Raw genomic sequence first — 27,896 nt, 5'->3', positions numbered from 1 at the left:
TGAAACACATTCTCATAGAGCCATAAACAGTGGTTCTGACTTTTAAGTTATGTAAGGTAAAGATAAGGAAAATAAAAGCTGAAGTTGGTCAATATTCAAGAAAGAAACTTTAGCATTGACAAATTTAGTGAAACTGAGTTCTTGTAAAATCTTGGGATCATATGATGTACAGGTATTTTAAAATGCACCTTTTCATTGCTTAATGAAAACTGTAAACCTTTAGCAGAGAAAAAATACATCACACTTACAGAATCTCACACACTGCTGTGGCATAACACTACAAATGCTAATTATTGAGCTAAAAAGCTACTTAAATGTGAATACAACTAAATCTATTTGTGCGAAAAAAGCAGCAAAGTGCGTTTTCATCTGTAAACTATTCACGTGGCACTGAAGCGATACTGAAGGTGTCTGGACTTCACACACTCTACCGTGAGAACTTTCTGGGCCTAAACGCAGGCAGCATGAGCTGATGAGCAACAGTCCTCTCCTCCGGTACGGGCGCCAGCTCCTCTGCTGAACCCCACTTCTTCATGGAGTGAAATAATGAGGTGATCTTCCTGTTCCTGCGCTCGCCGGCCTGAGTTAGACTGTGGCACTCGTTGACTTCAGCTTGGAGAACAAACATCAAAGCAGTGTTAAGAAGAAGACCACACTGTGCATGAAATAACACGATGGAAGGACAAATAGGGTGAAGACAAACAGTCCAAAATTGATCCACGAGGCACCCCGTAGATTCAGAGAAACCACATGCTTGCGCTAATGTGGAAAACATCTTCAGTGCTGCTCTTTCCACATGTGCCACATGTCTGAATGGACTAAACACCCTCATGCTGTATTGCATTTATGCACAAAAAAACAAGAATAGAGTTAAACTCACATAGCTCATGGTCTTCTAATTGTGTCTCCCGTAAATTGAGGTAATGATATGGTTTGTGGCCGCTGTAGTCCCGCAAATTCTCCTTCGCTGCTGTGAACATGTTCAAATTTCGGCAATATTAAATTAAGCAAATTTTCCTTCGCTCCTGTGAACATGTTCAAATTTCAGCAATATTAAATTAAGCAACATAATAGTTTAAAATAAAATAAAATAAACAAATAAAATAAAATAAAGTGGCATGAATGCTTACGATATTTCATTGGTGCAATGTGTAAAGGTGTGTATCCCTGTGAGAATAAAATACTAAATATCACAAACAGTGTCAAGAGCAGGTCATAATTCATCCCATAATGAAAAGAATAAAAACATTTTATTTTTATATATATATATATAAATAATATTTTTTATTAAATTAAATTCTACAAAAATATTTAATTAAATACATAATATATTTTACATTTACAAATATTTTACATGTAGTAAAAACTTATGTTAAAATATATTTTACATGTTTTGCACTGTGACATTATTTTCATGACAATTATGCCCATTTAATTATTATCATTATTGTAACATACATGACACACGCATATAGAAATACATGCATATGTTGTATTAAATTAAATACAAAATATATTTTACATTAACAAATATTTTACATAAATTAAAAATTGTCATGATGTATATCACATATGAAAATATATTTTAGATTTTTTTGTGTGACATTTAATAATTATCATTTCCGTAATATGTACATATACACACACATATATAAATATAAATATTGCATTAAATAAAACAAAACAATTTAATAAAAAATATAAATTAATAAAATATTTAATTTAAATACTAATATATATTACATTCAAATATTTTACATATTTGTAAATATAGTTTAGATTTTTTTGCATATATATATATATATATATATATATATATATATATATATATATATATATATATATATATACGAGGAATATATGAGAAATTAATAATTTATGAAATCAATAAATACAAAAGTAATGCGCACACACTGCAATACTGAAAATTAGAAACGTTCTCCACTGCTAAATAACATTGTATTTATTTTCTTTTGATTTTGGTGTGAAAATGTTATTTGTTAGATTCACCCAAACAGAAAAGGTTCTCTATTTTAAATATCTCTAGTGATCAATCTCACCACTAAACACAAATGAAAAGAAACAGACTGGGTGAAGGAAAATTCGACACTTACCCCCTAGTGCCCGTGTTCCAATCAACACAAGAGAATCAGAGAGTGACAGAAAGAAGAGAAGAAGGGGAGAGAAAGACGGGACACAAATTAACTGAGGTTACAGCAACACAATCTAATGACAGAATCATAATTGCCTGGTAATTCAGTGAAATTGCTTTGCTCTGAGCCTGCTGTTGGAATACATGAAGACATTGTTTAAGGGAAGCTGTTAACATGACAGAGTTTGATTTATGAACAGACATTCTCAAATGTTGCCTGGCTTCATTTGCACAGCTGGGCACCCACATAGCCTTTCACAGGAGTTATGTCAGAAGCGGACACTTTCTGGCAACTTGGCACACAGGTGAGAAACATTAACCCGTCACATCCAGAGTGAATGTAAGGCGAGGAGTACTTACATACTGTGAGAGAAAAGGAGACACCAAAATATGATTAGTAAATGCATTTGAGTTTAGGCATATATGGATATGAAAAAAAAATGATTTGATTTATGAAGTGCGTACTGCTTTTGTATTGACGTCAGCCCCTGCTTCTGCCAACATTGTGGTCATATCTTGTTTACCGTGTTTGGCAGCCCAGTGCAGCGCTGTCTGTAAGACATTGAAACATTACAATACTAAAATATATATAAAAGTAAATATACACAATATATAGACACATTTACATAAAATAACATCATTTAAATAGCATCCTCCTGTACAAAGTATTAGCCATGAACTCTTTATAATATGGTCCGTGTCAAAAATTTGCTTCTGACATTTGCCCAAGAAATGTGCACTCTTCTTCTATTTCTTCAAATAGTACTTTCATTATATTTCTTTTTTTCTTTATTTTTCTTTTTCTTTATTTTATTTTATTTATTCATTAATATTTATTCTTCAAATAGTATTTTTCATTATATTATTTTATTTGAATATTTATTTATTCTTACATTTATTTGAATATTTTTTACTTTATTTATACATTCTTTCTTTCTTTTATTCATTTTTAAATGCTTTTTTACATTTGACCTAGAAATTGCGCAGTAAACTTAATATTCATTCTTCAAATAACATTTTAATTACAATATAATTTTATTTTCATATTTATTTATTTTTACTTTAATTTATCCATTCTTTCATTTATTCATCCTTAAATGTTTTTATGACATTTAACCTAGAAATTGTGCAGAATACTAAATATTAGTTCTTGTTTTTCCATTATAATATTTATTTACTTTATTTTATTACATTTATTTATTTTGCTTCATTCATTCACAAATGTTTTTATCATTTATTATATTTAACCAAGGAATTGTCCTTCAAATATTATTTCTTCATTATAACATTTTTATTTTAATATTTATTTTTTCTTTTATTTTAATATTTTTATTACACTTTACTCATTCATTATTATTATTATTTTTTTCCAAATAACGAAATTGGTTGAGAGGTTTGGTTTAACATTTTTGTTGGTCACTACATAATTCTCACACTTGCATTCATGTTATTTCATAGTTTTAATTTCATTTTTAAAATAATTTAGAAAATGTATTTAAGCATTTTTAAGAATAATTCATCAAATTGTTATACATTTTTCACAATTCTTAAACTTTAATCTTAAACTGATCATTTCCTGTCTAAATCCAAAAAAGGCAGATTTTGAGTGTGGTCTCAGTGGGCAGTACGGTCGATCTGAATCCTCATATTGCTTGTTTGACCAGCTTGTCTGAGCTAGTACACAATCGTCAAGCCATCTGATTCATCGTGTAATACATCATTTACACTCCGCATGTTCATTCTCTCCCACTAGGTAGATCCCCACCCCCCTAACGCCACGCTGTGGAGTGCCCCGCGGGTCCCATAGGCTGCCAGCGGGCCCCAGCTGTGCACAGAGGGTGTGGAGGGGACGGTTTCCTGCCATCTAATAGCGGTCTAATTACAAAACAACAAACCAGTGCGCGCACTGCGGGGGGAGAACAGGCCTGTCACGAGGTGCAAGATTGATGATGTTGGTATGACCCTCTGATGAAGGACCCACCCAGGAATCAGCCTGTTGACAAGGCCTGTCAAGAGGAAAAAGGGCCGCGCACCACACACAAGCTCAGATACACACACATGCACACGGATGCTGGAGCTTCTGAATGTCCTGCGCTCAAACACGAAGAATGGAGGAAATGGGGAAGCTATTGACCCCAGCCTGAGCGACACACCTCCTCTATCAGGAGGATGATCAAAATCAACCACTTTACGTGGACGTACTCTGCAGAATTTTTAGTGCATGTTATTCTAGAGAGAAAAAAAAATAAAGATAAAATAAAGTTTACTCCTTATTTGAACTGTTTTTCCTTTCAAGAAGGGTCATGTGAGTGAGGGGGGAAAAAAAGTTAAATACTAACACATCTCAATTTTCATGATGATTAAAATGGAATGTTAAACCAAACCTCTCAAAACTCTTAAAAACAACTCAAAGGAGTAAATAAAAAAACGAAATGAATGAATGCATAAACGAAATGGAATTTAGTTTTGTAAAGAAATTCATATGTTTTAAAGAATAAAATACAGTTCTGATCTACGTTATTTAACCAAGTTTCTGTTTCACTCATTTTAATGCATTGTGAAAAATACCAAATAGATACAAGTTAAAATTAATTAAATCACTTCTCTAAGCTATATCAGCTGATATAATTTCAATTAATAAATAACGTTTTACATCAATTTGTCAAATACTAATTCGGTCTGTCTAGAGTTAGATATTTCTACACAAAACTACACTAAAAACACACACACACACAAAAAAAAATTCCTGAGATGATTGCAAGAATAGGAAGCCACTCCTTAAAACAAACAAAATGAGGTCACGTGACAACAATATGGCATACTAGAATGCTTTTAGTGGCATAACATGGCTAAGTTTGGAATAGCATATCCAAATATTGCATCGGGCTCAAAGTGAATTACTGTACAAAGGTTAGATTTTTTTAAATGTTTTTGAAAGAAGTCTCTTCTGCTCACCAAGGCTGCATTTATTTGATCAAAAATACAGTAAAAAGTTTTATTGTGAAATATTATTACAATGTAAAATAGCTATCTATTTGAATATATATTTTAAAATGTAATTTATTTCTGTGATCAAAGCTGAATTTTCAGCATCATTACTCCAGTCTTCAGTGTCACATGATCCTTCAGAAATCATTCTAATATGCTGATTTGCTGCTCAAGAAACATTTATTTTTATTATCAATGTTGAAAACAGTTGTGCTTCTTAATTTCTTTTTTTTTCATGGAAACTAAATTTTTTTCAGGATTCTATAATGAATAGAAAGTTCTTTGAAATATAAATATTTTTAAATGCTTTTACGATCAATGTGTCCCTGCTTCAATATAATAGAAATATGAATTTCTTAAAAAAATATATACAGAATGCTATGATTTTAGTAACTCTTCCCTAATTCTGACAAAAGATATTTAAGACATTTTTAATAACCAGACCCAACTCGGTGACTAAAGTCACATGACAACAATGTACTACAGTCTGAAATCTACATATGCATACTGCATACTATTTCATCTGTACACAGTACGCATCATATCTCCACTATTGTGTATTCTTAAGCATGTGTTCTGTATTAAGGGAGGGTCCTGTCTCCTGTAGGTGTTTCCAGTCCTGCCCACGGGACATATTGTGATCGATGAAGTCTGGTTTCCCTATCAGCCGCTCTATTGTTTGGGCTGTCGCACCCTTGAGATGGATTGGCTGGCACACATGCTTGACTGACAGCACGACAGGTCTCATGGAGGCTCAGCGTGACGGATGACGGCCAACAGGAAGTGACGTCTCCTACCCTTGTTCCTCAGGTTCCTGTTTTGGCCTTGTGGGGAACCCACAGCTCTCACTAACCAAATAGCACCTTTGTGACGACTACCACTGCAGCACAACAGAGACATATTCACTGCGCCTTTTAAAGAAGAGCGATGGATAAAAGATGTACTCACAAACTGGGCGGAGGAAGGAGGAAGTCCGGGATACATCGGGAGAGGATGACATGGTGGAGAAAGAGAGAAAGAGATGAGCACACAGGTGGATTTACATTTACACTTGTGTACGGCAAAGTTTGTTTCATTCTTCACTTAGGGGTAAAAAGAAGTTCAAAAAAACTGAGAATAATGTTATCAAACAGTATTTAGATGTATTTATATAATATTAAAGATATTTCAGCGAATTTCTACAGGCAAAAAACTTCAATATTGTAGAATTTCTTCCTTTATTTTAGTTAGAATTTGCAGGTTTTATGACGGTAAATTCAAAATGTTTCACATCCAGGAAGAGAAAATTTAAAGGAATAAAGTAAATGGAACACAATATGTCAATGTTTTCAAAATCTAAATGTCTTGAATTAAAAATGCTTCAAAGTTTGAAAAATCATGTTTCACATAAAGGTTGAGAAAATTTTACATTACATTTCTTTATTTTTACTTTCATTTTTTTTAATTTAATTAATTAATTTAATTAAATAAATAAATTAATTAATTAAGTATTTAATTTATGTGTTTGAATAATCTGTTTCAAAATCTGTTTTACTGTAAGTTTTGTTATTTTTCAGTATTTTTGTCGTTTTTTAGTGTTTTTGTCTTTTTATTGTTCATATGTCTAAATATTTTTAATACATCATTAAAATGTTTATGATTAAAACAGGAACAAATATCTGCCAATGGGCTCAGAAAAAAAATCAACTTAATTGTGAAGTTTTCCACATTGACAGATTTTTATAAAAAATCAACTTAATTGTGAAGTTTTCCACATTGACAGATTTTTATCCTTGTTTTAAGCATAAACTCACTTAATTTTGTCTTAATTTTTCAGAAAACAAGACTTTTAGGATGTTTAGATATTTGTTTTGGAAAACAAAACAAAAATACTGAGCAAAATATTAATATTTTTGCAGAGTATGCAACATGAGATGACTATGAATTTAATGATGGAAATTATGATATGATTTATGAGCAAAATATTAATTTTTTTGTATTGTATGCAACATGAGATGATTTGTTGTGTTGTGGATTGAGTTATTTTTTTTTAAGGCAGGAAGACTGTTGGTGTTGGTAGACAGCGTGTTTGTTGAACTAATTCATTCCCTAGTTTTAATTCATTCAAATTAAGGAAATGAATGAGAACTGCAAGGCCACAATTTATTAAAACAAAGGAACAAACTCTCAATATCCACACGTCATGTGCAGGGCTCTCATGAAATGAACCGATTTTGTTCACAATGACGTCAAACCAGTTAATCTTTGATTTCTCTTGAAGTACATCAGGGCCTTTATCTCATTTGCGGCTAGAAAGCGAGTGGTCCTGCTCGAGTGGCTCAAAGCAAAGAGTGTTTACGTTGCATCTGAGATCGTGGCTGTCTATCCCCTGGCAATTTTTCATATGGGCTTCACTGTGAGAGCTGGAATCCCTCAATTGGAATTACAGGAGCATCGCTCCCCCAAAGGAGCTTTCAACGTGTGAAAGGAAAACAGAGATAATGCGCGTTGTGTCGGGTTACGGGCTCAGGGTGATGTGTAACTTCAGCGACTGAGAGGCTAAAGGCGAAGCTTAACTACTTAAAGTTAAGACTTAAACAATAGAGGTGGCAGAAAAGATCCAGGACTCCAAAAAATGAGCATCCTTGAAAAAAATTAAAAAATAAAAATCCAACTTACTAACAAATATTTGTTATTCAGAAATAACTGATGTTTTATCTTTCTGTAGTCTTTTGTCTTTTTGATTATATTTTGCAATAAAATGTATGTTTTAAGTCACCATTAGAGTGATTCTCTTCAGTGAGATTTCATCCATTTCAGCACATATTTTCCTTGGTGTATAAAAGTAATTATTATTCTATTTTATATATATATATATATAATATATATATATATATATATATATATATATAACACACACACACACACACACACACACAACTTAGACAAACTAAGACAATTCTACACCACTATTATTTATATTAATTTAAAATACAAACTGATTATGATTAGGAGATGAGATTCAATTAAATTAATTTTGATTTTGTGTTTATTTTATTTTTTTATTGTATTTAATGAAAGCACAGACCAACTTTATTTGTTAAATTGATACAACAATTTTTCCATAAGTTGATGCTCGTTGCCTGAAGTTATTGAATTTTCTCAATTTATAACACCTGGGAAAGTTGTTAAATGACCTCTTAAACCGTTGTCTTATAAACTGTACCAAACCGAGGAGAGGTGGCTTGCTTGGCATGCCGTCCTGGTTCAGGAAGGGGGGCATCAAAGCCACATGGGGGTCAGACTTACCACCTTCCTGTGGACACGATTGTTCTCCAATTAATCCCAGCCTGCTCTATTAATTTCAGATTATCTTTAAGTGGTTGAAGTCTTTGAGGTGAGCTCTAATCTCTCCCGCACTTCAATGGCCGCTGTTGTATCTTGTCTGTGCCGGGAAGGCGAAGGGCTTAGAGGTTCTTAGAAGGTGGTCCGACACGGGACAGTGTGAGAACTCCAGCCCAGGCAGCGACCACAAACACCGGCTCAAAGCTCTTAAGCGCACAGGGGGGACTAATAAAAGGATTTGAGCTTGTTTTTGGGGGGTGAAGGAGCTAAAAAGCTATCTTTCATAATCCTTCTGAAAATAAGCCTTTGAAATGCATGATCGGGGTTGAGCTTTGCTCTTTGGTCTGGCTTGCACCTGGATACGAGAGTGGAAACTGTGGAAAGTCAGTAACCTTGCGAGGAGCCACAGGGAATCGGCGGTCCAGAACTCTAACATCATGTACGTCGCTGACAAGTTGCTGTCTCACCACACTGGCAAACATTTACATGTGCTGTAATGGACTCAGTTATCAGTACTAGTGAACTGAAACATGATGCTTTAAAAAGACAGAGGAACTAAAAAGTTTTTGTAGGTTTTCTGTTAACCAGCTTCTTCAACAGGTGATTAAATACTAAATTGCTGGGTTCTTCTTGCTGTTTTGAGTGAGAATCCAGCTTTACAGCCAAGCAAACTTAATAAAATGAGATCTTTTCCACATCAATGAAAAAAGACCAAATTTTTACTCACCCCCTTTTGGAAGTCAAATCCAGGAGAAAAAGAGAGAGAGAGAGAGAGAGAGAGAGAGAGAGAGAGAGAGAGAACTCCATAAATGAAGTTATACAATAATAAAATGAGAGCAAAGTTATGTGGAAATTGTTTCATTCAAGACTTTCATAGGTTTTGAATGTTTGAAAACATTTGCTCCTTTGATTTGACTTTTATACATTGGACATTTTTAGAAGATCAGTAAAGTCAATAAAATGATCAATTATCACAAATGGTAGGTATGCGGATTATTTATTGATTATTTAATGACATTCTTTTAAACCAAACCTCTCAATCAATGTCACAAGCTGCATCCCGGGATACTTTTAAAACAGTATTCAAGGAACTAAAAAAAAAGTCACAAGCTGCATCCCGAATAATAATAAATATTATATCTATATATATATATTATATATATATATAGTATATATATATATATATATATATATATAAATAAAAAATAATATATATATATATATATATATATATATATAATAATAATTATATATATATATATTTATTTATTTTTTTTTATTATATTTTTTTTTTATTTTTATTTATTTTTTGAATTTTTATGTTGGTGAATATAATATAATTTGTTTATAATTATTTATTAATATAGTATAATTTAATATAATTAATTAAATTGTGTTAAAATGTAGTTTTGTAAAGAAATCCACGTGCTACTAAAATTTCAGAAATTCATTGTGATCTTATTCTGAGGTTTTTAATAATTATCAGAAATATTAATTCAGTCATACATGTCCAAACTTATAAATTGTACTATAAGTGCAGTGTTGCATGATTGGTTGAAGACTTACTGAGGTGAAGTCCTGGTTTGTTCCAAGCATGTAAAAAAAATAAAAAAAGCCCAAGAAAGATTAATTATTAACACGTAATTTATGGGTTGAGATGCAGCCATTCTAATAACATTCATTTGGACACTTAATGTCAGTATATACTGATGATGTATGAGCTCTTCCTACCTTTTTATTGGCCAGGGAAGAGTCTTGTTTCAGGAGCTGAGTGAGGTGAGAAAGTTTGCCACTTGCTGCCGAGAAGATCCACTCTTTCTCAAGAGGATCCAGCTATGAATGAAATAAACAAGAAAATACCATTACATTAGCAATATTACCCTGAAATCAAATTTTTTAATTGATGAGTTATGTGCTATTACACTCACAGCCACAGCGACGGATCCCAAGCTGCCTCCACACTCCTCATCCTGCTCGGATTCACTCTGGGAAAGGAACAGGACACGATATGATTCACAAAATCACTCACAAAACCACCTGTCAGAATCACCTGGAGCTTGAAGGAGTCAGTGTGAAACTGTACAGATAGTAACGTAAATAGAGTGACACACTAGAGTGGGCGTTGTGGTTTGCAGTCATGCACTTCCTCTTCCTGTTCTGCAGTTGTGGTATGAGTGGGGGCGAACCCAGCGCTGTGAAGAATGAACAAACTCTGGTAGCAAATAAACAACGTAAACGGACCACAAAGTCCTCAGTGCACACACAGACATAAACGGACCCCAGCGAAGATGCAGTCAACACAGCGAATACATTAAACACCCATAATGCAGCTCTGTTTGTCAGTACACAGACTCATACTGAATACAGAAACAAAACTTCCAGGGATGTTTACCTCAAAGGCACAACGGATCAGCTTGTTGAAATGGGGGACCGGTAAAAACAAAGGATAATTCCTCCAATCTGCCCTCAGGTCACAGGTCACACAACTATACAAAATGCTTAAAACCCCTCAGAGGTGATCGAATAGTTCCAATGAGCACCTACCTGCTCTAACTATGACTGTGTTTTTTAATCGTATGCCATTTTACCAGAAGACTAGTTTTGAGAGCCAAAGCGACGGTTCATTTCTCTTTATGTACCAGAGTGTCAGTCAGGCTGATTAATGTGAGGGAAAATTGAGCGGTTGGGTCATTTTTGCAGTGCACGTGATGGTTAATTGTTCTCAGGACAGCTGTGGAGTGTCCGAGCGGACAGTGGGAAAACACTTACACTCTTTCATATAGGCTACACTAACAAGGTCTCTTTTCCTAAAGACTGCATGCAATATTTGTTTACCTGTGCTTACACAGGAACTATGCCGGGCAGATTTCCTTTTGAAACAAGAACAATGAGTGACTGAATCATTGCATTCAAAGTTATTTTTTCCATGTGAAAGTCAACCAGACGTAACAAATAACCACCGTAGCGAAACCCAAATATGTCAATGAAAGAGATTCGCTGCATTGTAAAATATTATACAGACCACATTTTATGCAGATGATTTCAGCTTCAATGCATCATAAGAATAATTCTTATGAAGGACTAGTAATTTTTGTCTGGCTTCTTGGAAAGAGCTCTCAGGCGTGAAGAGCTATCAAGTGTGAATCTCTTCCACTTAAACAGTTTGTAAGCAGAGCGGTTGAAATAGAAAGCTTTAATGCAAAACATTAATGTCTTAAAGCTCTAAGAGCAAAATATACATTTATATTACTCGTATTTAAATAAAAGAAAAAATATTACATTAAAAAAAATTAAATAAAAAGGATTAAAAATCAAGCATAAAATCCCATGTTCCTACATTATGCCACTGGCCTTTAACAAGCCGCATCTCAGATTGATCTGCATACAAATGTTCGGAGGGCACAGATGATCATTTTCTCTATGATGAGGTGGAGCATGTTGCTGTTTTGCACAAGAATAGAAAGTCTCATTCAAATGCAAATGAAATTGTCTTTCATGCTGTCACCCCTGGCTGAAATAAGGCCTCTCAAAAATCCAGCTATTTATTCTGGCGCCACCTTTTGGTTAGTCCTAGTATTACAGATATCATATGAGGAGATTGTTTGGGGAGCTCTCTTGAATTATTGTGTCAGCTTTTGGGTGAATGATAAGAATGCACAAATAAGAGCAATGACAAATGTGACCCTGGACCACAAAACCAGTGAAAATGAAAATTTTGTCATTAATCACTTACCCCCATGTCGTTCCAAACCTGTAAAAGCTTTGTTTGTCTTCGGAACACAATTTAAGATATTTTGGATGAAAACAGGGAGGCTTGAGACTGTCCCATAGACTGCCAAATAAATAACAGTGTCAAGATCCATAAAAGGTATGAAAAGCATCATCAGAATAGTCCATCTGCTATCAATGGTTTAACCGTAACGTTACAAAGCAACGAGAATACATTTTGTACGCGAAGAAAACAAAATTAACTACTTTATTCAACAATTCCTCTCCTCTGTGTCTCTCCAAATCAGCGTAGTGCCACTCTGGCAAATCTGACTAGTATGCAGATAGTGTACGCTCTTCTGTGTCAGCTATTCTGATGATGCTTTTCATACCTTTTATGGATCTTGACACTGTTATTTATTTGGCAGTCTATGGGACAGTTTCAAGCCTCCCTGTTTTCATCCAAAATATCTTAAATTGTGTTCTGAAGTACGAAGCTTTAACGGGTTTGGAACGACATGGGGGTACATGATTAATGACAAATTTTTCATTTTTGGGTGGAGTAACCCTATAAGTCACTGGGGTATATTTGTAGCAATAGCCAAAAATACATTGTATGTGTCAAAATTATAGATTTTGTTAAATGCCAAAAATCATTAGGATATTAAGTAAAGATCATGTTCCATGAAGATATTTTGTAAATTTCCTACCGTAAATATATCAAAACATAATATCTGATTAGTAATATGCATTGCTAAAGACTCAATATTTAGATGTTTTTGCACCCTCAGATTCCAGATATTCAAATAGTTGTATCTCGACCAAATATTGTCCAATCCTAACAAACCATGCATTAATGGAAAGCTTATTTATTCAGCTCTCAGATGATGTATAAACGTCAATTTTGAAAAATGTTTGTGGTTCAGGGTCACATAAGAAATTGTTAAGGAAAAATCGTAAAAAAAAAAAAAAAAAAAAAACTTCAAATGCATGTGCTAATTTTTTTGAAATGTAATCTGTATTGATGCTGGTTTACCGTGTTACCTAAAGATAACAATTCTCAACAAAAGTTCTGAAGGTGTGTAATAATCAAATATAAATTCACAACATATTTCACTTTCATCATCATTTTCAAAAGATTTTGCAAACATATTTTCAAGAAATACCATTTCTTTTAAATAATGATTATCATGAAGTTTTCTTGGGGTTTTACAATTTGAGAAGCTGAATTTGAATCTGAGTATTTAAAAAGGCTTGACACAGTCATGAGGGTCGACAGTGGGCCTCCCTGTGATGTCATTTCCTATTTACGGTAGCATTGTCACACGACAACAAAATGGCTTTTTGTATGTTGGCTACATAAAATGTACACAAATTTTTCCTTTTAATTATTTTTAAATTTTTCACTTTTCAATTTTAAAATAAAACAGCTTCATCTGTTATTTTTACATATATAATACATCTTTTTTAAGAGTTTTTTTTTACTTTTTGATTATAGATATATAGGTCTTGGCACCTAATTAGCTGGAATAGTGTGGTGAGTGCATTGACTGGTATTTTATAGATATATACTTTTTTTTTTTTTTTTTTTTTTTGAATAGTAATTTTATATTTGTTTGTTTTTTTACATTTTATTATTTTTTAAATAAAAATTTCATTTATAATAATACATACATATATATATACACACATATATATATATATATATATATATATATATATATATATATATATATATATATATTATATATATATATATATATATATATATATATATATATATACAGAGCTGGGTAGTAACGGATTACCAGTAATCTGGATTACGTAATCAGATTCCAAAACTCAAGTACTTGTAATTAGAGTAAACTACTTTTTAAAAGTACTCGTAATCAGACTACAGTTACTTTTTTATGGATTACATGATTACATTTTATATTTACACAATGGTAATAAGTTGTTCACAATTAACTGATTCTCCTAAATTTCCTTTTTTTAAACGTTTATATTTTTTCCTATTAAACCTGCCACATATATATATTTGTGATTCTTCGAGTTTTTCCGGCGGAGAGGGGAAGGGATGTCAGAATATATATATTAGCAATGTTATTGTTGTGAGTTTAATATTCTTTAATATTCATTTTTGTAATATTGTTTTGTCTTTTCCTCATTGTTACTATGCACTTAATGTTTTGAGATGGGTAGAAATTTCATTGCTATGTGAAAATTTAATCTTTTTCAAAGTTCATGTTTGCAATGTGTAGGCTATTTTTATGTTTTCATTGATACATTCATATACACTTCTAGTGTTTTATTAGATTAATTATTTGACCTGGCAGGGATATTGCTGTGAATTTCATGGGGTTTTCAATAATGTTTATGTAATGTAGCTGTTTTCTAAATTTACTTAATTATAAGTAAATATGCTTTAAAATCATAAGATGTGATTTTGTTTTATTCAGTGTTACTAGCAAACACTTACAGCAAGGTACATTAGTGTTAGTATTTTTATAAATTATTACATTGCACTTGAAAAAGAAGCTATTGTGGCTCTTGTTGGTGAATTAAATATATTTTGTGGAATATATTTTTTCTTTTGTCAAAATAGTACAAGATTAGACTAATTCATTATATGTGATATCAAATAAGGGTTAGCACAAATGTAATCTAAAAGTAATCAGATTACGTTACAAAAAAATGTGTAATCTAAGAGATTATATTACTGACTACAAATTTTGTCATGTAATCTGTAATCAGTAACTGATTACAATTCATAAGGAATCTACCCAGCTCTGTATATATTATATATATATATAATGACATATATATATAGATAATATAAAATATTATTATTATTGTTATAATATAATTTGTTTTTCTTTATTATTAATTTTTTTTCTTCTATCTGGGTCGTAAAGCCTCTTAGACATATTAACTTTAAGCACAGGATAAAATATCAAAATCCATTTTAATTAAGATATTTTAATACTGTTAAATCAAATAAGGAATATTAAAGTCATTGTCTTTACGAAACGCATTTGTGATTTTTTTAAAGTGTGTAAACTGATACATACAGAAATACCACTGACCCTTCTATGTTTAGTGCCTTTATGACAACTAACTGAAGTTTGTTCTAAATCAAGAAAATGTGTTTTAACACAAAGATTTTAAATAGAGTGTGATCAAAAGAAAAAAGAAAAGCTACATGACTCTAACCTTTGACCCTGAATCCTTGTCGAGTTCATCTTCTCTGTCTGAGGCTGAAAGCTCCTCCGGTTTCTCCTCTGCTGCTGGCGGTGAGGGGGTGCTGTCTGCCTGCTAATCACAAGAAAAGCAGAAGTTACACTTCTCTAAGATCTTTCACATAATAAGGATCTCTTCACTGCACGTCAATCAGCTGATGCTGACAAAATAGTAGGTCAATGGGCCCAACACATTCTCAGTAGACACACATGGAAGACATTCACTCATTCTTATACAGAGATCAGAAAAACTAAAGTACAGGAAGATGGTGTTTTCATTGCTTAGAAATAAATGCAGCTGCTTTCATAGTAGGCTTTTCTGTTTAACGTTCTTCTAGACATAATTTCAAAGTGGCTGAAATAAGTGCTGACAGGAAATCCACACTATTATGTGTTGAACTCTATGTGGAGATGCGCTCCATGCATGGGTGAAAATTGACACTCAGCAACCAGTGTTATTTTAGTAGAATTTACTATCAAAGTTTATATTAATATTTTGACATTTATTTTCAGTTTTCATTTTACTTTTAGTTTAATTTTTAGTAATTTTGTCATGTGCTTTATTCTTTTATTCATTTTTTGGTAGTAGTTAGTTTTAGTGCTTCAGCTTAAACTTATTTCAATTAGTTGCTAAGGTAACGTTTACATTTTTAATTTAAGTTTTTCTTTGAACATAACATTCTCATAATAAGGAATTAATGGATATGCTTATGATGTTGACCTTTATAGAGTATTTTGCCACTTTTTTCAAAATTAAATTCATTTTATTTATACTTTGCATTAGATTGAATTGAATTTTTATTTTTATTTTTTTGCATTTTTATTAGATTTATTAGATTTTATTTTGGTTTAATTTAAGTTTTTTCCCCCAGTTAGTACTTTTAGTGCTTCAACTTAAACTTATTTCAGTTTTGCCAAGGCATCATTTCTAAGTTTACGTTTTTCCATCAAATATTTATATTTTATTTTATTTTAGCTTTACTTCAAATAAAAACATTTTTAATTTTACTTTTAGTTAACTATACTAACAACCCTATCATCAGCTCACAAATTCTTTTAATAGGGACTCAATGGATATGCTTATGATTTGCATTAATAGTTATGTTTGCCAATAAAAGTAATGTTAATGTTGTGCTGTGACAGTTGTGTGCAAACTTTAACCCATGACATTGTCCACAGATCTTCTGAGTGAGGTTTTTGTCAAGGCCGCCACACAGAGATGCAAACCTCACAAACTTATATGATCCAAAAGTGCTTCAAGGCTTCAAAGATAAGTGAAGATTATCTTAAAACCAAGCAAAAAAAAATAGCAATTTATCATTCCAAAAATGAAAATTTACATGCCCACTATACTCTCCCTTGCTGGAAGTCTCAATATGCTGTTTAAAATAACGTTTTTAACAGCTGAAGTCCTACAGCTAAAGATAAGGCAACAGAAACACTATGTTATCTGCTTTTGACAAGATATCTCTAATCACCAGCTGCTTCTTTAATCCAGCTAGAAAAGCTTTAGCAAAAACACCTGACTCTGGGTGACATCCAGGAAAATGATTAATAGTGACCTGAATTTCACAAGAGTTTTACACTAGTTGATGCGAACATGTCATGCTAGGCATTACTCAGATTCCAGATTCCTCTTTAGCTCATTTCTTCTTCTTATGTTTTTTTTAGGCAAAATCATAAGATGTCAAGATGTGTCATGTTTGATAACATGGATGTGACAAAACTGGTTTACTTGTAAGCTCCTCTTAAAGAAACAGTTCACCCAAAAATGAAAAATTAACTTATTCATCAAAGGATCCTCTGCAGTGAATGGGTGCCGTCAGAATGAGACAGCTGATAAAACATCACAATAATCTACAAGTAATCCACACATCTTCAGTCCATCAATTAACACATTCTGAAGTAAAAAGTTGTGTTTGTAAGAAACAAATCCATCAATAAGGCATTTTAACTTTAAACTGTTGCTTCTGGCCAAGTCCATGATACATAATAACACTTTATAATGAAAAAGTCCATGATTCAGAGCAGAGAAGATGGTTTTTCCACTGGAGAAAGCAATAGTATGGATAAAGGACTCTGGAATTTGACAGTTTGATGTTTTCACAAGATGTTCATTGTGGATTACTTGTGGTTTATTGTGATGTTTTTATCAGCCGTTTGGACTCTCATTCTGACGGCACCCATTTACTACAGAGGATCCATTGGTGAGCAAGTAATGGAATGGGAAATTTCTCGAAATGTGTTCTGATGAAGAAACAAACTATCTACATCTCAGATGGCCTGAAGTTGAGTACATTTTCAACAAATTGTCATTTTTGGGTGAACTATTCCTTTAATACTATTAACTATTCCTTTAATATTCTTTTAAGACGGCGCCGCACATGGCCGCCTCGTTTTGGTGCTCCTTGGTACTTTTACGTTTTTTGTTTGTTTGTCCCGTCTTAAGCAACTTTTTTCCGAGCAGCTTCACTAGAATCGAACTCTTGGACATAAGGAATAGCACACCAGATAACTTTTTGTCGACGTTTGAACATTCAGACATTTTACTGGACATTTTAGTCGGAGGCGCTGTGTTCCTATACAAGCGCTCCAGGCGACGCAAGCGAGGAAAGGCACTGGTGCACTCATGAAACTCCAACAATGCGGTTATAGGATTCCGCTGCCGAGTATTCATCTGGCTGAAAGCTGCAGTTTGCTTACCGAGCAAACAGGTCTGTGGATGATGCAGTCAATATGGGACTCCACTACATCCTGCAACATCGGGACAAACCAGGGACTTATGCAAGGATCTTGTTTGTGGACTTCAGCTCCTCTTTCAACACCATCATCCCGGACCCCCTTCAGAATAAACTGACCCAGCTATCTGTGCCCACCTCCATCTGTCAGTGGATAACCAGCTTCCTGACAGACAGGCAGCAGTTAGTGAGGATGGGAAAACCAGGGGGCATTTTATTGAAGCATCCCTGGGCGCCGCCATTGGCTAGCGGACCCCCACTGCTGTTAGCAATTCCATTGACTCCCATTCATTTTGGCGTCACTTTGACAGCGAATAAATTTACATCTGAGGCGTTTAATGACTCCATTTTGTCCATTCATTATTTCTAAAGAAACACGAAAATGTATATAAACGGCCCCATTACCTTGTATCTTACGTTTATGGCCCCGTAGAAGCAGCAGTTTTGTAAAAATAGGCTAACGATTGCGTCATAACCTGCAACATCTCTGTCGCACAGTAGAGAAATTACGTATGGACAGGAGGAGAAGGCTCGCAGGCAATCTTTTACTGTCTATGAGGCTATCGGGGGGACGTGGAGGCATGATGAAGTACAAGGGAGAAGACCCATAGAGAGTCCATAAACAGCAAAAAGCATCCGGACAAAATTATTTAAAAACGTCTGCAAGATATTTGGTGGGTGATTCAGATTTCTCTTGGCACAGCGATAGAAGACTTACATTGTCAGGCAGTTGCTCACGTGACATTTCAATCATCAAGCTCAGTTTGAGTCTGCGCAGTACGCTCGACTCCCCAGGAAGTGCGTGCTTCTAATTGACTTCACTTGTCTCCGTTGATCCAACGGGGTCGCTGTGTCCATTTCTCTTTTACTGTCTATGGGGAAAACTCACATCCAACACCTGTACCATCAGCACCGGCGCTCCTCAGGGCTGCGTTCTCTCCCCACTGCTCTTGTCCCTCTACACAAATGACTACACCTCTAAAGCCCCTCTGACAAACTCCTGAAGTCTGCAGATGACACTACAGTCATCGTCCTCATCCAGGACAGCGAAACTCCTGTTACAGACAATAGGTTGAGCAGCTGGCTGTCTGGTGCAGTCACAACAAGCTGGAGCTGAACACGCTCAAAATTGTGGAGATGATAGTGGTCTTCAGGAGAAACCCCCTGCTCTCCCCCTTCTCACCATCATGGACAGCACGGTGGCTGCAGTGGAGTCATTAGAGCCTTTGACACTGCTTTAGTTCCAGAACTAAATGTACAGTACTAAAGTACTCGGATGATTTTGCGCTAACTATTTCCCAGTACCATTTAAAGGGTTGCATTCACACCGACAGTGTGTACTAGGAAGTGCTGGTCCACAGCAGTGTCATTTGTGCGCGGTGTTCAACAACAGAAACAAAGAACAACAACGTTAACAGGAGGATGGAGGACACTGTGATCGGAGCGGTGTTTTTGTTGTGTCTCGCGGGTTTCACGATAATGGACATGGAATGTCGACGTATACATAAAGCGATTGAAAGAATGGAAAGGAGGACTAAGAATCTCCAACGACAACTGGCAGTGCTACATTTGCTACAAGTGCCTGCACTTCAGTGTCTGTATATTTATCGCTGTTCATCATACTTGCAAAATAAGTTGACACAATGTTTACAGCATGTTTACACTGCGTTTTTAATCATGGTGGGTGAGGGCGTTTTCGTACACATTTGGCCAATCAATGTCTACTTACATCATGGGTAATACCAGTTGTGATGTTAGACCCTGATGTTAATTTGGTTCTCGAAAAAGGCAGTCTGGTACTAAAATTGGCGAAAACGCCAAAAAGTGGGTGGGTAGTTCCACAATTAGTTCTGATACTATGAAAAGGTTCCCGCGGTGCGAAATGCCCTATTAAGATTCCTGGGAACCACCATCTCTCAGGACCTGAAACCAGGAGCTTCTTAAAAACCACAGCAAATTCCTTGTGTGTTTGCGCGCACTTGGTGAATAAAGCTGATTCTGATGAAGAGTAAAACAGAACTATCATAATCAATAATCACTCACATTATCTGTATAGGTTGGTTCTGTTGCCTCTGTGACTGTAATCATGGGTCCTGAGCACCAGGCCACCAGTGCTGGTTTCTGATCTGTTGGGTTACAGTTCTGCACTGGATTGGCGACCTGGAGATCATTTTGTGTGTTTGGATGAAACTGCTTGACTGATTGTCCTTCCTTTCCAGCACCAGACTCTTGCTCTTGCATTTGCGGTCTATACTTCTTCTTGAGGACAAGATATTTCTCTCCCTGAAATGAAAAAGGAACCATTACTTTCATACTGTTATTTAAAAATCAAAAACAAAATATAAATGGTTTATGCCTAATTTTTTTTTAGGTTAACTCTACCTTTAACACAATTATATAAACATAAGTGTTTTTTTCTTAAAGAAATTAATATTTTTATTTATCATAGATACATTAAATTGATCAAAAGTGACATTAAAGATATTTGTTACAAATTATTCCTATTTCTATCTCAAAAAAAGAAAAGAAAGAATTGATCTGAGTTTCCACAAGAATATCAAGCAGAAAAACTTTTTCAACACTGATAATAAGAAAAAAAATTCTACAGCACCAAATCAATATATTAGAATGATTTCTGAAGGATCATGTGACACTGAAGAATGGAGTAATGATGCTGAAAATTCAGCTTTGCATCAAAGGAATAAATTACATTTTAAAATATATGCAAAATAAAACAGTTATATAAAATTGTAATAATTTTTCACAATATTTGACTTCATTTTTAATCAAATAAATGCATTCGTTGTGAGTACAAGAGATACCCTTCAAAAACACAAATTCTTACTGACCCCAAATTTATGAATGGCAGTGTATGGCTGGAAAACAATGGATTACAGTTCAGAATAGACTGAAAGTGATCTCATTCCAAGGGAAAGTACACATGTGGGACAATGATCCAAAATCACAAGGGTGTGGGGTATAGCATTAATGTAAGAAAGTGAAGCCTATCCCAGTTACAGAGTAAATAATGAGTCACTGTGGGAATAGAGACCTGTACCTGTGCGACTGTTCTTCAGGGACAGGGAATAAAATGTGATCATATTACAAATGCAAAATTGCCCTTATTTAAACAGACTTAAGGATGAGTTAATTAGTTTAAACTCTGCAATAATGATTTGACAACACATGTACTCACATTCTCAGCTTTCACCACTGCAATTCTATCAATGATGAGTTTGAACTCTTCTCTGTATTTGGCTGGAGGGGGAAAAAAAAGGAGATTAAAGTGTCATGAGTATGTGCTGCTGGCAAAGATTTTTTTCCCAACATGTTTTCCAAATGTATCTTAAAAGAAAGGTTACTCGTACAATATGACCTTGCATTCCTTCTTTCCTTTGTAAGCCTAAACTCAACATCAGAAGAAAACCCAAAGCGTATCAGAGGCTAGAGGCTTTCTTCTGTGGAACACAAAATTAGTTACATTTTGTAAATGCACTTTATTCTTTTGTGTTCCACTGAAAAAAGAAGGTCATACAGGTTTGGATGGTCATGAGGGCGAGTAAAGGTTTGGATGGTTATGAGTTAGCTTTAAAGGATTAGTTAATTAGAATATTTAAATTTGGTATAGTTTTAACTAAGGATTTATGTTTTGTAGTTGTTTTTTTTTTTTAATTGAGATGTATTTGTGTTAATGTAGCATTCCATCACTTGCTCACCAATGGATCCTCTGCAGTGAATGGGTGCCGTCAGAATGAGAGTCCAAACAGCTGTTAAAAACATCACAATAATCCACAAGTAATCTACATGACTTCAGTCCATCAATTAACATCTTGTGAAGTGAAAAGCTGCATGTTTGTAAGAAACAAATCCATAATTGCAAGGTTTTAACTTTAAACCATCACTTCTGGCCAAAATACCAGTCCTTGTGAAGTCATGAAAAAAATAACGCTTCCTCCAGTGAAAAAAAATCCATTGTTCTTTTCAGCCGTTTGAATTCTCATTCTGACGGCACCCATTCACTGCAGAGGATCCATTGTTAATGGCTTGAGGGTTAGAACATTTTTTAGCAACCTGAATGGTCTTTTGTGTGAGAACAAACTCATTTACACCCTGAATGGCTTGAGGGTTAGAAAAAAACTACTAAATTTCCTGAACACCTGATTTGTGATTAAAATTAACCCTTGAACACTTGTTTATTTACTGATATGTTCTATCTGCATGTTGTTGAGTGGAAAGGATAGATGTTTAACGTTTGGCACATACAATGGACTCTGATTCCAGGCATGTGGGAGTTTGTGATGTTATGCAACATCACCTCAGCACAGACTGACTGCAGCAGGGAGAAACCAGAAACTGGCTTGAGTTACCATACCAGAATAGAAAATGATTAAATGACAGAGAAGCAGGAGAGCTGCACAATCAAATGCTTCATTACTGCTGCGCTCATATGCCTTTTCAACAACCATTCCCAAAGGGTCATCACTCAGATGCCCCAGCGCTGGACTGTAGTTTTATTTAGATCCCAGGAAAACATTTACCCTTCTTCAGTTACATTCCATTTCCCTAAGTAGAATATATTTTTTGCTTTATTTGTGGCAGAAGTAAGAATACCTATAGTGACATAATGAGCTTTGTCATGGAACTTGCAGTTCAGTTAATCAGTAGTATGATAATTCAGTAGCACCTCTGACGGAGATCATTCAAAATAACATTCATCTGTTTGAATGAGTTATTAACCAACTCATAAGATTCATTAGTTCGAGATTCGGACTACACAGCTGATGCTGATATATTCCTGCACACATTTTCAAACTAGGGCTGTGCGATATGGACAAAAAAAACCTATCACGATTTTTTTGATCAATTTTGCGATTCCGATTTTAATCACGATTTTGACACACACAGACATGCTTTACAGTCATAAATGCATTCAGTATAAATTTGAAACATATTTCCAAAAGAAAACCATTGAGAGCTTTATCAAAAAGTTGTAACATGCCTCTAGAACAGACATAAGTCAATATAATCACTAAGTAAAGATGTCAAACAAAATGTCTAGACATATGGCAAAAAAAAATAAAAAATAAATTAAAATAAAACAAAATAAAATAAAATAAAACCCGTGTCCAGGGCTTTTTATTTTATTTTTTTGCCATGCATTGGTCATAGAGCTCATTGTAGCGGTGCCTCAGGTGCTGAAATATATTTATTGCCCAAGGTTCATGAATCTTTCCGCTCGCACGCAGATTTCCTTTGCTTTGTCACAAAACCAGACAGCGCTCGCGTGTGAACCTGGAGTTAGGCATATCACAACTCCCAGTCTGTTCTCTTTTCTCGCGCTCTGTTTCACATCTTTTACCGTGTGGTGTGAACGTTCTGATTCTGATGGATGTCTGGAGTTAATAGCATACTGCGGCTCCCTTAGGGTGCTGCATTATGGGATAGCAACTGCGGGAGGTCGGGACCGCGGAAAATAGTGCTATAAAGCGATTTAGAAATCGCGCACGCTCAAATCGTGATTTTATTATGATTTCGATTAATCGCACAGCCCTATTTCAAACCAAATATGCTTTTTTTTATGATTGATGGTGTCATGAACTAATCATTTTATTTCTGATTAACATTGTGAATATAGTGACACAATGAGCGTTGACATGGAACTTGCAGAAAGTGAGTCATATGTTGATTCAGTAGCCACTCTGAAAGAGTTCATTCAGTAAAAGATTCATCACACTGATTCAGACGAGTAATGAGTCATTAAAAGAACAGAGTCATTTGTTCATGAATCAGACTACACAGGTGGCGACTGTTTGTTTTTACATGCACTGCAGACCGTGAGGAGTGGGAGTTCAGGAAACACTGCTGTAATGTCAGAAATATGTAAACACAAGATGTGAACCCCATGAGAATTTGAGAACATAGACATTTCATATTTCTCACATGGCATGAATGTACCATCATTCTTCCACTTACTCTGTGATGATTTGAGACCCACAGTTTGAAAACTGCTGCTCTAGTTTTAACTGTACGTGGTCCTGTTTAATTTTTCTATCACACAAAGGCTTGTTTGCAGATGCTGTATTACTGGATCCTAGCTTTATTTTCTGTGAAATAGTTATTTTGTTGCCACAGCAACAGACACAGTTGATGCTAGATTTTGAGCCACTTTGTTGAAGGTCAACATGCAAGATTATTCTGAAGTATTCATCTTTTAAAAGAGTATAATAATGGCCAACACATGTTTAGTGCATAGCATAGTCAAAGTCTGGACTTTTCGATCTTTTCGATGCCACTGACCCACAAATTTAATCACTCTCACCTAAGGGACCATAAGACTTAAAGCTATATAATGTGAAAAAAATGTTATAAATATTTTGTCTTTGTTACATTATATTATTACATTTTCCCTGTAGTACTGAACTGGTCGATTGATTTATTGATTGATTTCAAATGTTTTATTTATTTTACCTTTTATTTATTCAATTCTTATTTTTAATTTAAAAGTTTATTTTTACATTTGTTCAGTTTTTTTTTTTTTTTGTGTGAAAATAAATATATATAAAATATAATTATATATATATATATATATATATATATATATATATATACACATATATGTTACATATCATTATTCGATTTTACCCTACTTACAGTAGTACTTTATTGTTAGATGTATTATTTATTAACTTTTTTTATTTTATTTACATTTTTTTATTTTATTTTAAATATATATTTTTATTTAGTCTAATTTCAGTTTTTATATTTATGTACACTATTTTTCTCTAATAGTATTGATATCTTTTACTGTATTAGTATATAACAAGTATGCATTTTTTTTAATAATTGATGACTAATGGTTTTATTGCTGATGGACATGAATTAATAAAATGTCATCTTTACTGAACAATTAAATAAAAAATAAACATAAATTATTTCAAAGAATCCCATCCTCGAGACTTTCACCTAAGAAATAAAAATGTTTTATGAAATATTTTACTCTTTTTTTTGTGTCAAAAGTCAGATAGCACAAACAAACAAACTTGACTGGGTATGTTGTTAATCTTTCAAAAACAACACGTTTATATAATAGGTTAAAAATGAGAATAATGGGTTAAAAATGAGAGCTACTTAAACTGGACCGTGCCAAACAGGCAAAATGTATCAGGACTAAGATCTTTAAATAGAGAATGTACCCTACACAACCTTTCCGTTTTCCTGCCAGGGGAAAAGACAGGGATGACATTGCAACACAGGAAACCATAAGGGAAGTCAACACTTAACAGTTGTAGCCCGCAGAATTCTTGTCGTGGTGCTCAGAGGCACACAGTTTAGACTTCTGAGCAAATTTATTCGTCTATGCTTGCCAACTACATGAGGACTCTATGTTCCCACACAGAATATAGCAACTGCCTGCATCCCATCAAACATCCCTAAAAAGGACTGGAATCATGATAACTTCAGAATTAGAGCATGTCATACTGTTTGATGCCATGATCACGAATAATTACGATAATTGGTTAGCAATGTCAGATGGTAGCAGATGAAGGCAGATTTTGAAACCTCTGTACACAACTGTACCTGCACAGCTGGACGAGGTATTATAAGCCATTACAGATAATTGCTTCATAAATTCATGTTTGACACATGTATGTAGGATTAAATGCAACATCATCTAATTTAATTACAATTTAAATGGCTTATGAGAACATCGTGTTTGATAATTTGGCCCACTTTGCTACGCTACTGCATTTTTTTAAATTAAATAATAATGTTCATACACAAAACACTAGTGTTGTTTTTCAGTGGCAGATGCTGATATCTATAAATTATTCAGGGAGGCAATATTGAGAACACGTAATCACAAACACACACAAACCTAAAAATATATCTGAAAATAAATTGTGCATCATCCATCGACAAAGGTGCTGAAATCGAGCGTTAATCAGGTGTAAATAATCTAAAAATGATCAACTTATCAGCTCACACATCAGTCTATCAGGGTTAAACAACAACAGATTCATTTGAGCAATCAGCAATTAGTCAGCATTTATCAAAATAAGATACTGATTATTATTAAGAATGTGGTCATATTCTGAGTCTCTTCCTTGTGCCAAATCTCAATAGCTCAATTTTTCAAAACTTTCTCTATCTAATATCACTCAGATTTAGTTTAATTTGGATAAGCACAGATATAAACGAAAGCCAGATGTGTTATTCAGATGTACAGAATTCGGAATATCAGCTTACTCTGGTTATTATAGCACTAAGTGTGTTGCATAATTCATTATGACCATTTGATAAATACCGGAATATGAATCAAATGATGAATGAATCAGTGAATATTGCATTTTGAAGTCAGCTGTTATGGTTTGGGAATGTGGAGGCCCTTTCTGAGGGAGCAAAAGGAAATGACTGCTGGCATCTGTTGGTAGTTTTTTTTTTTTTTTTAATCTAAAGCAGATGTTTGGCACAGTTACTTTAGAGGGTTTTTAAGAAACTAAATACGTTACAGCCATTCCCCAAGCGAAGCGAGTTTTTAATTCTTATTTTAGAGTGAAAATAGCAGAGATGTGCCACCAAAAACACTCTACATAATTAAAAGGTGTATTCTAGCGCGATGTTTAACCCTAGGTCTGAGTTACACGTGCGTCAGACGCGTCGCTCCTCGAGCGTTGCTCTCGCGTGTCAAATTAAAAATCGATTTTATTAAAATAACTCACCAAACCGAGTCTCGAGACCCCACGCGTTGCGTTTCATTCAGTTAAGCTAGTGTTTCTAAACGCAAACCGCGTCTTGTGTGTGCGTGAGCGCGCTCTGCGTCGCGTGCTTGCAGTGCTCGAACGCGAATATGAAAAATGTCATATTCTCATTTACTCACCACGTAGTTGCAAATCGCTATGGTTTATAAACTGCTTATATGTTTTGGCCAGATCAGAATTTTTGACTTTTCCTCCAGAGGAACAGATATAATCCAGCAAGGACGCTTCACTGATCTCGCCCATCTCTGACAGGGAACTGAAAACGAGATGTTTTACAATATTTTACAACAGATGTGATGAAGTCGTCACGGGTTCTTCTCGAAGATGCTGAGGCATGGCTTTGCTGGAAGCCAAGCTAATAACTGAAGCAGAAAAGTGTACACTGACTGGCCAAGTTCACTCCACCCTTCTCTGCAAACACTCAGAGCCTCCTACAGTTAACCCTTTGTGCTCTGAAGACTAAAAACAGAGAATTAATAAAGGATAAATAACACCATTTGCATCTGAAAACAAGATGATCCTATAGGATACATTTTATTAAAATATCTATAAAATAAAAATGAAAGTAATATAAAAGAAAAAAATATATAAAATATTAATATAATAATAAAATATAAATATTAAACACTGGTGTTATGGAATGTTACATTTGAAATAATATATATATAATATATATATATATATATATATATATATATATATATATATATATATATATATATATTATATTTTATATTTAAATATATACAGATTCCATTGTGAGAACTTACCTCATGTAGTTTAACATAAAATGTTTTTGGGACATGTTGTCACAGAAGGCCTTTCTTTTTTCCTGGGCAATAAAGATGGAAATGTTCAATAGCTTTTTTTAGTCAATATGTGAAGACTACTGGTATACAGAAACTGTATAATGAAATATAGGAATATTCAGCAGTTTCATTCTCAAGATGAGTTTGTCTGTTAATGCTTAATGACTGGAAGTGACTGG

General features: G+C 34.1%; 1 protein-coding gene across 1 annotated transcript; it reads right to left on the bottom strand.

Moving 5' to 3' along the window:
• Positions 1-1,003: 1,003 nt before the first annotated feature.
• On the bottom strand, positions 1,004-27,337 carry LOC109101017 (ankyrin repeat domain-containing protein SOWAHC-like). The gene is made up of 13 exons (XM_042756219.1): positions 27,028-27,337; positions 21,346-21,407; positions 20,193-20,432; positions 15,386-15,487; positions 10,393-10,449; positions 10,196-10,297; positions 10,031-10,042; positions 8,115-8,117; positions 2,618-2,704; positions 2,513-2,515; positions 2,115-2,117; positions 1,127-1,167; positions 1,004-1,025 (listed from the first exon to the last, which is right to left on the bottom strand). Exons 1-13 carry the CDS (start codon positions 27,149-27,151, stop codon positions 1,004-1,006), a joined length of 858 nt encoding a protein of 285 aa, XP_042612153.1. The 5' UTR covers positions 27,152-27,337.
• Positions 27,338-27,896: the final 559 nt, after the last annotated feature.

The sequence above is a fragment of the Cyprinus carpio genome, unplaced genomic scaffold, assembly GCF_018340385.1.
Source record: "Cyprinus carpio isolate SPL01 unplaced genomic scaffold, ASM1834038v1 S000006815, whole genome shotgun sequence".
NCBI lineage: Eukaryota > Metazoa > Chordata > Actinopteri > Cypriniformes > Cyprinidae > Cyprinus > Cyprinus carpio.
Note: the sequence above shows the minus strand (reverse complement) of the source record. Positions and strands in the feature narration are given on the sequence as shown.

What these genes read in the sequence shown, in the direction of transcription:
- LOC109101017 (XM_042756219.1), bottom strand. Translation starts at nt 27,151, where the DNA reads ATGGGCGAGATCAGTGAAGCGTCCTTGCTGGATTATATCTGTTCCTCT. An exon ending in CAGTGGTGAAAGCTGAGAAT is followed by an intron (nt 20,433 to 21,345) that starts GTGAGTACATGT and finishes TTTTCATTTCAG; the next exon opens with GGAGAGAAATATCTTGTCCT. An exon ending in ACAAGGATTCAGGGTCAAAG is followed by an intron (nt 10,450 to 15,385) that starts GTTAGAGTCATG and finishes TTCCTTTCCCAG; the next exon opens with AGTGAATCCGAGCAGGATGA.